The 12,395-nt window shown below is 42.7% G+C and overlaps 2 protein-coding genes across 8 annotated transcripts in view; one reads left to right on the top strand and one right to left on the bottom strand.

Annotated features, from left to right (window-relative positions):
- The window catches only part of PDE11A (phosphodiesterase 11A), a 324,082-nt gene that overhangs the window by 239,625 nt on the left and 72,062 nt on the right, over window positions 1-12,395 (top strand). For all 7 annotated transcript variants that reach the window (XR_015061190.1, XM_085893118.1, XM_085893115.1 and 4 more), the window contains exon 16: window positions 7,686-7,786. Coding sequence is in view for 6 of the 7 variants with exons in the window: in XM_085893118.1 (XP_085749244.1) it covers window positions 7,686-7,786 (101 nt within the window). In the remaining variant the exon portion in view is untranslated. The remainder of the gene's footprint in view (window positions 1-7,685; window positions 7,787-12,395) is intronic.
- LOC147022331 (uncharacterized) overlaps window positions 9,321-12,395 on the bottom strand; it is a 69,957-nt gene continuing 66,882 nt past the window's right edge. The window contains exon 3 of the transcript XR_015061192.1: window positions 9,321-9,621. The gene's annotated coding sequence lies outside the window, so the exon portion shown is untranslated. The remainder of the gene's footprint in view (window positions 9,622-12,395) is intronic.

Here is a 12,395-nt window from a genome sequence, read left to right as displayed (position 1 = left end):
TTCCATTCTAGCAGACAGTCCGGCAAGCTTGTCTTGAACGTCACTGACTGTCACATCACGCCTTGCAAGGACTGGTTCATTTCATTGAGTCGGCCGAATATATCGGCCAGGTAGGCGAGCATCATGACGAACTCTTCATTGTCGAAGTGGACATGGAGGTTGTTTTCGTTGTCTCGCAGGAAGATTTCCACCTCAACCCGGAGTTCATACAGCCGAGAGAGGCATTTCCCCCTCGATAGCCAACGGACTTTGGTGTGGAACAGAAGTCCAACATGTTCCGCTCCTATTTCGTTGGCCAGGAGTTGGAAGAGCCAATGATTTTTGGCCTTCGCACGAATGAAGTTCATAACTTTAACCGCGACGTCCATGACTTCCAGCAAACGAGGCGGAAGAGTCTTTGACGCAAGAGCGTATCGGTGTAGCGAACAGTGGGAGGACGTCACATGGGGCCATTCGTTCTTTACAAGCGTGACGAACCCTCCTCTGATGCCGACCATCGCTGGGGCACCATCAGTACAAATGTGCTTGAAATTCTGCCAACCGAGTCCATTAGCTTCAAAAAAAGAGTCCACAATGGCTTTGATATCTGCCGCTGTCATTGTGGTTGGTAGGGTATTGCAGAACAAGAGCTCTTCCTTCATCTTTCCCTTTCTCTCGTAGCGAGCGAAGGCGATCAACTGGCTCTCCAGGGCGGTGTCGGTAGACTCGTCTAATTGAAGGCGAACCTGGAGCGTGCTTTATTTGATTTCGGAGCAAACTTGACGGCACACATCAGCGGCCATGTCGTCAATCCGTCGTCGGATCGTGTCATTAGAGAGCAAAACTTGCTGGACCTTCTTTTTCGCCTCTGGTCCGATCATCAATTCCACCATTTCTCTGTACATGGCTTGATAAGGTCCTCAGCAATAGTGTGTGGCTTCTTGCACTTCGCAATTCGGTATGCCACTTCGTAGCTGGATTGAAGAGCAGGTTTTTCTTCTGGCCAGAATCCAAATTTGGGAAGTGTCGCTTCACGGTCATATCGTGATCTTTTCGCAGACAGAGCGTCGATATTATCTTCCTTCCTTCCGGGATGCATCTTGTCACGATGGTTTGAAAGTTTGGAAGGACGTAGTGACGCATTTGACATCACGACCGAGCAGTGCAGACATTGCGCGCAGTCCACGCCATCTCGACTGACATTGTGAATCCAAACTTGGCATAGCTGTCATTCCATTTTCGAACCTTCGACATCTGAGATAAAATTGAAAAAAACAAAAATTCTAACGTTTTTGTAAACATTGGTTTACTATGAATGCTCTGTGGGATACGCCTTCTCTTTTAAAATCGTGGTTAAACTCATCTACCCTTTTTACTTTGACACTATGACCGGAGACTCACCTGAATTGTACATTACAAGCTTCTGCATTCTGAATCGCAGTTTTTCGGCATCCGCTCATGGCCCCCCGGTCGAAGGCCGATGGCCCGCTTGGGGGGCCACGGGCCCCCGGTTGAGAAACGCTGACCTAGAGGGTATTGCATGGCGCTGCAAAATGCTGTGGTAGCCCTTTATGTTCAGGGTTCCAGTCACTCTGTGCAAGTTGCCAACTCTGGATCCAGCAAAAGAGCCCCAGATCATCACTCTTCCTCCTCCCTGTTTGACAGTTGGTGTCACACACTGAGGAACCATCCTTTCTCCTACTCGACGGCGTACAAAAACCCTGCGTGATGAACCGAAGATTTCAAATTTTGATTCATCGGTCCATAAGACCTTCTTCCTGTTTTCAGTAGTCCACTGGCGGTGCTTCATGGCCCAGGCAAGCCTTTTTCTTATTTTGCCATCTTAGCAATGGCTTTCTTACTGACACTCGACCTGTCAAAGCTGCAGCTCGAGGCCTTCTCTTCACAGTTGAAACTGAGACTTCCTTACTTCGACCAGTGTTAAGCTGTGATTGAAGCTGCTGTCCTGTGAGCCACCGATCACGCAAGCTGTTGACTCTCAGAAACTTGTCTTCTGATTGTGTTGTGGCTTTGGGTCTGCCAGACCTCTTCCTGTCAGAGTTTCCTCCAGTTTCCAAGTGCCTTTTGATGGTGTAGGAAACTGTACTCACTGACACCTTGGCTTTTTTGCAATTTCTCCAAAGGAAAGACCTACACTTTTAAGGGTTATAATGGTCTGTCTATCTTCTTTTGTTAATTGTCTTTTTCTCGCCATTATGATTACAGAATACTATTTCCTGCAGTGCAATATTGTTCAAATAATGCTTCAGAGGGTGAAACAACACAATCTGTTCCAACACTGCTTTTATACAGACAGAGGGTTTGTAACTAATCAACAAAAGTTGGGACACCTGTAGGAATTGTTTGCATCAATTTTCAAGATTTAATTTACTTCCATTGCTGCACAATAGCTGCAGTTGCTAACCCATTACTTGTTCCCTGAAAAGAGCCTTTTTTAACAACTCTGAAATTTGCATTATTTTTCAGTTTTTGGTAACCTAAACTTTTTTTGTAATCTCTGGCAGTTTACCGCCTAGCTTTGTACCATTTCAGGTTATTCACTGGACTTGAACTGCTTAAATTTCAGTAAAAACTGAAAAATGGGGGTGTTCTAAAACTTTTTTTTTACCGTTATTGTGTATGTATATATAAATATATATGTATGTATATATATATATATATATATATATATATATATATATATATATATATATATATATATATATATATATGAATATATGGGTAGCGAGCTCTCCTTCACGAGATATCCTCGGATCCTTGGTGACTATGAAGCTCAAATCTTGGATCTTGTGTCGATGGGTTGGTTTGGTGTTCATGCAGGCATGATGGACTGAATGGCCTCCACCTGTGTTGGATTTCCTTCTTATTGCTGGTTTGTTATTCCTTGTCATGTGTGTGTGTATATATATATATATATATATATATATATATATATATATATATATATATATATATATATATATATATATATATATATATATATATATATATATATATATATATATATATATATATATTGTTACGGTTCTCGGAACTGTATGCATACAACATACAGTTGTCCTGAGTTAGTTATTCCATTAATATATGTGCAGATAGATCCCTACCTTTAGTCTAGGGTAAGCAGGGAGTGCATTGCGATGGGCTATTAGTTAGGATTAATAAATCATTTTTCCCTTTTATTTTATTCCCTACTTTTCTGAGGTAAATTCATCTCGCTTGCTACCCTCGTTGCTGCGCTGGCCACAGCATACCACCATCTACCCGCTGTATCCGGAGTCTCGTTTTCTGAGACAAAAGACTGACGTTCGCTATGGAAGCTGTACCACCATCCACCTTCCCAAACCCAGACACGCGCGGAGTGGGCGGGCCAAACTAGCGTCTGGCTGAAACACCGCCCAGAAAGGCGGACCACATGAAGGGCCGGTCCAATCAGGATGCTCGGATCGGACAATAATGTCAATTTTGCCATGGCTCCTCCCCGAGCTCTGGGATCTATAAAGTACGAAGCAATCTTCAGAGGAAGGTTTTTTTTGTTGTTGTAGATTGGAAGGAAGAAGTCGGTGGTTGTTGTTTTAGATCAAAATGAAGAAGTAGTGGTGGTTGTTGCAGATCGAAAGGAAGAAGTCGGTGGTTGTTGGTAGATTGAAAGGAAGAAGTCGGTTGTTTTTGGTAGATTGAAAGGAAGAAGTCGGTGGTTGTTGTTGTAGATCGAAAGGAAGAAGTAGTGGTGGTTGTTGTCGATCGAAAGGAAGAAGTCGGTGGTTGTTGGTAGATTGAAAGGAAGAAGTCGGTTGTTGTTGGTAGATTGAAAGGAAGAAGTCGGTTGTTGTTGTAGATTGAAAGGAAGTAGTAGTGGTGGTTGTTGTAGATCGAAAGGAAAAAGTCTGTGGTTGTTGGTAGATTGAAAGGAAGAAGTCGATGGTTGTTGGTAGATTGAAAGAAAGAAGTTGGTGGTTGTCGGGAGATTGAAAGGAAGAAGTCGGTGGTTGTTGATTTAAAGGAAGAAGTCGGTGGGAGTTGGTTGAAAGAAGGTCGAAGGCATGAGAAGTCGGTAGGAAAGTGGAGACTTGAAGGAGTTGTTGTGAAAGTGTTCCTGCAGCTTGGCTCTGCCTCCGTCTCACCTTGACGGCCCACCTACTGTACTGGTCCCCGCTGACACGACCTCGACCAAGCCTTTTACCTGGTCCTGTCTACTGCTCCATTCTCGGCCTTGGACTCCGCTCTTCTCCACTCGGGCTCCTGCTACAGACACGATTACCACTCGTGCGGCTGTGGACTGAACTACACAACTTTTGTCGGGTGCTGCACCACGGAGCATCCCTTCCCCGAAACGCTCAGGTACCGGGAAACTGTAACCTCAACTCCCTCCCTTGCTGGCTGCAAAAGTTCCTTTCACAATTGGGTTTACTTTGTCTGAGTGTGTGTCTGAGAGTGTTGGCGCCTGTCCATTAAGTAAGCCTGTATAACATATTTTATTGTTGTGATTGTTGCTTTTATTAATCTCGCATAAAGTCTGCACTGTGTCTGCTTTTATAAGTTGCTTGTATAATTGTTGCACCCCAAACCTCTCTCATCTTTCCCTGCATTACATCCCAAATAAACCTTTTGTTGTTGCTTTTCCTCGCTTTTACCAAACCAAATAAACCACATGCTTTTCCTCGCTTATCGTAAATAAATAATAATTGTAGAAATGTTCGCAGCTCGGCTTTGTCTTTTCCTCCATTGGTCCAGCATGGTTCGGATCTAAGTTTAGCCGAGTCTTTATTCCCAACAATCCGTTCCTTCTAGCCGGTATGTCATTGGCAGTGCCGCTCGGCTGCATCCGATCCGGAAAGGTGATCCGTAGTTGGTGGAGTGATCCGGTTCGGACAAGGAGTACCGAGGGCATGGTTCCCCGGTGGTTAAACCACGTGGTTAATTAGGTAACCTGATTCTAGACAGGATGACCCTAGGTCACGCAGTTGAGTTATTGGCGTCCATGGTCAGTTAAGTGACCCGCCGCGCCACGGAATTGTCCATGAGCGACGGCCTACAATTCCGGGGAATCTGGTGGGAATCAACGTAGCCTTCACCCACCTAGTGGTCTTCTCACCCCACCCCGCCGGCCCGCAACAATATATATATATATATATATATATATATATATATATATATATATATATATATATATATATATATATATATATATATATTGATGTATACTCACATAAGAACCTTTTCATGGCATATTTATTGAAATGCTCCTTAAAGTCATGACTACATTCTTTATTTAATATCTGAGAAAGCCTTTCTGGAAGAATAATTACCTCCACCACCAAAGGTGAAGGAGGTTATGTTTTCACCCCTTTTCTGTCTGTTTCTCTGTTTCTTTGTCTGTTTGTTTGACTGTGTACAGGATATCTCAAAAAGTTGTGGACGGTTTCGGATGAATCTTGGTGCACAGGTTGCGTGTGTGGCAAGGAGAAATTGGTTCAATTTTGGTGAAGATCCGAATCTGGATCTGGAAACGAAAATTATTTATTTTTTAAGTGATTCGTCACCATTGAGAGATAGGGCGAAACACGATATAGTGCTGTCTGGCATGATATTTCAAAAATATATTGTACCCGATATGTTCTCGTGGATCAGGCATTACATGGCGGAGGTCTGCGCTCTCCCGAGTGCCCTTCTAGTTTTATAAGTATTTGCATTAATTTCATCAAGTATTGGGTAGTCGATCTAGTCTACCCTGACTATCAGTATTTCTGTCGATATGTTTGTCTGTCTGTCTGTCTGTCTGTCTGTCTGTATGTATGCCTGTTCGGTCCAGTGCTCCGTTAATACAATGGCGATTTCGATGAAACTTGGTTGGTAGGTTCATACCATGACCTAGTTGTGTTCAAATGAGAACCGTTGCTATGGACCCATAAGTTGCCAAGCAACGGACCTTTGAAATTTTCAAAAAAAATCTCAAAAATTAATTTTTTCGAAAATCAAAAATCGGGCCACGAGCGACTGTGGGCAGTACATTCAGCCATATTGTCAAAAATTTCCAGCCTGATCCTATGAAAACTGTTGGAGAAGATAGACTTTGAATGAACCCTGGTCAAAAACAATAAAAAAACGAAGTTCGTTATATCTCAGAGACTATGACAAAGATATACATGAAACTGGTATGGTAGGTTCATGGTATGTCCTAGTTATGTGTGAGAAGGAACCATTGCTATGGACGCTTTTGTTGGCTAGTAACGGCTGAAAAACGACTAAATTTGACTTGATCGACTACCCATGTCCGCTTACCGGCTTGTTTTAAGTACTGTACTGTACAAAATTTTGTGAAGTCTTGTTTTTCTTTTATAAAAAAAATGAAATACCAATTACTTTTATTTGAGGATGCCATCTGCAAAAGGTACTTTATGTAGGTTGGTGTGTGAATACACATTTGCTCCATTGAGCATGAACATGCGCTAATTATTTTTTAATGTAAATATAAGTATTTGCTTTGGTGATCCGAACACTGTGTAATGCTGTATTATAATTCTGATTATGCTGGTCACGCTCATGCATCAGTTCCACGAGGATCCATGTTTAAGGTTATGGTTGAACATTTTAGAGAAATAGCTCTGTCTGCTATATAAACTGTACATAAATTACACAATTAGTCTCCATTGTAAATTGTTGTCTTACTTTAAGGAAAAAGTTGAGTCGCTAAGATTTGTACTCCACTGTGTTGTTTACTCAGCCCTAACTGGATTCTAAACATCTACTTCCAGAACTGATGCACTGTCAGTGTCTGCCACCTTGTTTGAGCATCTTCAACGTTTTTTGTCATACTCATTTAGCACAAACTCTTTTGAAACATTTCTGCCGAAGAAACACTGCAATTCATATCATTGTCACTGTGTTCCATTTCCTGTATGACGTCAAGTTGTAAACTTAGCAATGTTTTCCTCAGTTCATGTCACTGAATTTGGTGCTTGGATACCATTCTGTAAAAGTTGAAACTTTTGGGGGAAACCAAGGATGTTTGCGACTGGTAAATTAGACAAGAGAATTGAAAAATACATCTTTAAATTGATAGAGCAATATGTTATGTACAACAGAAGAGATAATTTAAAAATCCCTGAATTTGTCTGCCGATCTCACTGCTTCTTCTGGGTGTGCCATTTCATGTTAAAACCTGTTGATGTTTGAATTTTGATGCAGAATTGGGGAGAAAATGGTCTGGGATATCTGGAAATAAGGTGTCTCTGTATAATGTAGGATGAAACAAAGAAAAGCACAAAAGGCACCTTTTGGATATTCATTCTATTGTGGGATTCTCAATTGTAGAGAATTTTTGTTTGGAATAATCATTATACATAGTCAAATAATTAATTTAACGTGTTTTCTTTGTGTCACATCGACTTGATATGAAGCTATGCTTTGAAGATCTTGTAGAGCATGAAGCTTAATGCTGAGCAAATACACCATTGCAGAGGTTAATTGATGGGAACCAATGAGCAATTATGGATCTCTGCCTTTTATTCATTGTCAAATCATGCACGTATAAAACCGAAATTACTATTGTTGATCAAGTGAGAAGGTATTGCATTCAGGAGGAAGTTGGACTGGGTGAGACGAGGTCATTGTCACCATACTTTGAGTGCTGAGATGTGCTATTAAAAATGTAATCTCTGTGTACTGATAATTATTTCTGCTTTCAGGGCCATAATATTTTTGAGAACCTGTCCTCCCGTGAATACAGCACGATGATGCAGCTTCTCAAACAAGCCATTCTCGCCACAGATCTCACACTCTACTTCCAGTAAGACATAAAACCACACATATGGCAGGGTGATGCCAATGCACTTCGAACAAGCATTGCACATTGATGGAGCCTTGACACATTTTGATAATTCAAGTGCTTAAACTGTTGCTTGACTCTTCTGACATCATGTACTCCTGGCCCAGGATAATTGGTGCGTATACAGCCTCTTTATTATCACTTGTCTTACCGTTTGGCATTGGGTATCAGTCAGTGGAGTTTCAAAACATAAGGAGAAGAGTTGAGTTTACATGCAGGTTTGAACCATTTCAACGGCAGAAGGGGGGGGGAGGGAGGGATGGGGTCAGGTCGTGGGGGATAAACTTCTGGTGGAGTGCTACAGGAGGGATGGTCTCAGCTCAGCTCAAAATAATCACTTAAAGTGATATCTCAGGTCCTTTTTTCTACATTTAAAAACATTTCCTCCTTTAAATTTGGTCTGGCTGTTGAGCCATAACTTTTGTTGATTAAAGTGTGTATTTTATAATTCCTCCCATCATTCAGTTTGCTGACTGAAAATCCCTGCTCAACAAATATCTATAACCAGAAAGGTACCTGTGCTGTGCATAGGTGGGAGCCTGAAATCTCAAAAAAAAAATGTTTTGAGAAACTTTATGAAAATGGGGTCATGGGGGCTAAACCTCTGGTGGAGTGCTCCAGGAGGGATGGCTTCACCACTTTTGGACACCTGCAGGGACCCCAAAAGCTGCACAGAAAATTTGGTGGGGCTGGCACCAAAACTGTGGGGGTAGTTCTGTGTAAAATCAATGTATTTCTCATGATTACGATGAAGATCACAACAATGACGATTGTGATGGTGTTGGCTGTGGAGTGGGGATTGACTTTTATGTGCCATGATGAAGGAAATGGGTTATTCCAGAAAAATAGCAAAAAGTTTCAAGGGAACATAGTGTGATGTTCACAGAAAACTCTATACACGGATAATGGTGAAACGGCGAACCCCCTAATGTGTCTACACGCGGACAATTTAATTAACTGCAAGATTTATTGATTGACTGGATTCCTCGTATTTTTTTTCCATATTTGGAAGAAACATTGGCGTCATTCAGGTGGAAACTCAAAATCACAAATGTATTGAGATATTTCCGAACCAGCGAATCTTTCCACATTCAGTAAATGGTGAAACTGTCAATGCTGAACCTGTGAATGTGTTTACATGTGGAGAGAGAACAGTTTTGTATGGGTGGAAATTCAAAATCATAATTGTATTGAGAAATTTCTGAAACCTCCCAAACACCTTGGGACACCCACTGGGACCCCAAAAGGTTGCACAGAAAGTTTGACAGGGCTATCCCAAAAATTGAGGGAATAGTTTAGGAACAGATGGATAGACAGACAGCCAGTCCTGCTTTATTATATAAACTAGTGGAACACCCATAGGAAACCCACGAGCACAGACATGTATGACATTTGGACATGTTGAGTTAGATGGTGTACATAGAGTTTTACAAGGTGGTGACTGGCAATTCATCAGATCCAGAAATTATGTCATAAACACAATTTATTTACTTCACATGATATGTGAATACATGTCCATGCACATGTGAAATACAGTTTGTAATGTGTAATCCCCCCCTCCCAACTCTTCCACACTCTCTCCTCCCTCTCTTCATCCTCTCTCCTCTCCCCCCCCCCCTCATCACACACACGGCACAGAGGAGAGGAGGGAGGTAGGGGTTGAGGGGTGGGAGAGGGTGTGGGGTGACTTACTTCTGCCTTGACTTGATTGACCTTGGAGGATTGACTTGAATGACTTGACTTGAGAAGTTGGAGATCCTGCCTTGACTGACTTACTTCTCTCGTTCATTTTTGAACTTGAAAGCATCGAATACACTTCACTTCACAAATTAGAAATTCTTTAAAAACAAACGTTATTAATAAATATTGGGATTCCATCGTCATTCCACATATTCAATTTATGATGTACAAAGTATTGTTTAATTATATAGTTGGAAACGAGTTATTACTCACCTTAAATAAACTCTTTATACAGTATCTATCTTGGAAACATGAGCCTGGTGTTGGCTTAGTGGTTAGGGTGGCGGCTTGGGATCCCAGGGTCCTGAGTTCAAGCCCCGTTGGCTGCTGAAATAACACCAGGGGGTTGACTCAGCCTGTCATCCATCTGAGGTCGGCGAAGTGAGTACCAGTGTACTGGTCCCGGTGTATGCCCCGGTTAGAACAGGTGTACCATATCCCTGTGTGTCGTAAGAGGCGACCAGGGTTGGCGTCAGGAAGGGCATCCGGCCATAAAACATTGCCTCAAGAAAAAGCCTAACTCCTGCACAGCAGGGAAAAATGGCTGTTAAAACGGTCATTTTTTTTTTTTATCTTGGGAACATGGAAAAAATATAATGAGACTACAGTTCGATCCCTAACTTTAGTTTTCTCTAGCTGGGAACTCGATCCTCCCTCTTCTATCCCCCTTCCTCCTCTCTACTCCCCCCTTCCTCACCCTTCATCATGTCCGACTAGATACATTCAAAACGGCTATTATAACAAATTCTCTCTCAGGGAACTCTACCCTCCTTCTTCTACTCCCCCTCCCTTCTCTCCTTCCCCTCCCTTCTCTCCTCCCCCTCCTTCCTCTCATCCCCCTCTCTCCTCTGCTCCTCACTACTTCCCTCCATCCTCCCCCCTTTCTCCCCCTCCCCACATCGTGTCTGACCAGATGCATTCAAAACGGCTATTAGAATGCATTTTTGTCTAAAAATGCCAATAATTGTCCGATTTTTTTTCTTACCTTTTGGTGAAACTGAAACTTAAACCATCTTAACACGTACAAAACATGAAATCAGATGGTGAATTAGAGTTAAGATAAAGCCGTGAGAGAGTCTGAATGGACTTTATCTCACAAGCATTAATTTACTTATAATGCATCTTTGGCTGAAAATGCTAATTTTCGTCCAATTTTCTTCCCATTTTTTTTGCAACGGAGTCTTAAACCATCTAAGCGAGCATGAAAAATATCGAATTAGAGTTAAGATAAAGGTCTGAGAGTGTACAAAGGTGTGAGCCTTACAAAAGAGGCTATACAGAACAAACAAAATAGCAACTGATTTTGAAGCCCCTTCCTGATTGGGGGAAGTCCCTCCCTGAACAGACAGACTGATCGACCGATTGGCGGAGATTTTATACATATATTGCTACGGATCCGGCTTCGCGGGGGAACCACAAGGGAGGGCTGTCTCAGGTTCCTCTCTGGACTCACCGGGAATTGCAAGCCATCGTGCACGACTAACTTCGTGTCATGGCAGGTCGCGAATTGACTGTGAACGCCTATAACTTGACCACGTGACCTCGGGTCCTCCATCTGATAACCGTTTACCAAAGAACACGTGATCTCCTTATTGGGGAATCGTGCCCTCCATACGTAATTGTGTTATTTAGGTGACTTACCAGATCAGAAGCAGCCAAGCGGAGCTGCCAAATATGTACCGGCTATTTATCAGATTTTTGGGGAATAATGTCCCCGTGAAGCTAGGATGCGGGCCATGCTAGACCAATGGAGGAAAAGACAAAACCGAGCTGGGTACATTTCTAACAAACACATTTATTTCAACAAAGAGCGAGGAAAGTCATGTGGCACAGTATGGGATTTATTGCATATGTACAGCAGGGAAAGCAAGGAATTTGTGGGGTGTGGCAAAAGGCAAACAATATTTACAAAAGAAGAAACAGAACAGAGTTATCTTGAATATTCTTATACAGTCTTGACTTATGCTACGACAGGTGCCATCTCTCACACACACACACACACACACACACACACACACACACACACACACACACACACACACACACACACACACACACACACACACACACACACACACACACACACACACACACACACACACACACACACACACACACACACGTAGAGATAGCCCAGAGAGATAGAAGCAGTTGAAGATTAATGACATCTCAATATCTGGCACGGTTGACGGACTAGCGCAACCCAAAAGGCTTAGGAAGGGGGAGGATGGAGAAATACTGAGGGTGTCTAGGGTGTGTGTTTGAGAGGTGCAAGTGTAATGCGACGTGGGGTGTGGTGTACTGTAAGAGGAAGAATATGAGGAGTAAGTCAGTTTGGTTCACTCTTCAGTTCACTTTTGGTTTTGTTCTGAAAAGAACAGTTCATCGGGCTTGCCCTTGTCGATTGCTCTTTTGCATCCACAGTAGATGAGAGATAGATGGTAGAGGAAAGATTCATGAGAGAAAAGATCCAATCGTAAATTGTGTAAGAATCTGTATGTGTAAGTGTCGCTGCAGGATGCAGCCTAAATGAGTGATGTTGAAATGGAAGTAGCCCTACCTCACAGCAGCAATGCGTGACCCCATGCCTGGTCACGCTGACTTGTGGCACCCCTCGCTCAATGCCGATCTTGTCCTCCTTGCACCGCCTGTCTCCCCAGCGAGATCCGATGTCTGGCGAGGTCTGTCGAGTTCTGCTCCTCAGCAAGTTCTCACAAAAGCAATGCTGTCCAGCTATGTCCCCGGTGATCTTCTCCGAAATGAGCCAAGTTCCTTCCTTTAATGAGCCACGGATGAGGGAAGGAGCCAAATATAGCATCAAAAGAGGCTC

This window comes from Eptatretus burgeri, chromosome 8 (assembly GCF_056783735.1).
Source record: "Eptatretus burgeri isolate ZD-2024b chromosome 8, Ebu_testis_v1, whole genome shotgun sequence".
NCBI lineage: Eukaryota > Metazoa > Chordata > Myxini > Myxiniformes > Myxinidae > Eptatretus > Eptatretus burgeri.
This window is presented reverse-complemented; position numbering and strand designations above follow the sequence as displayed.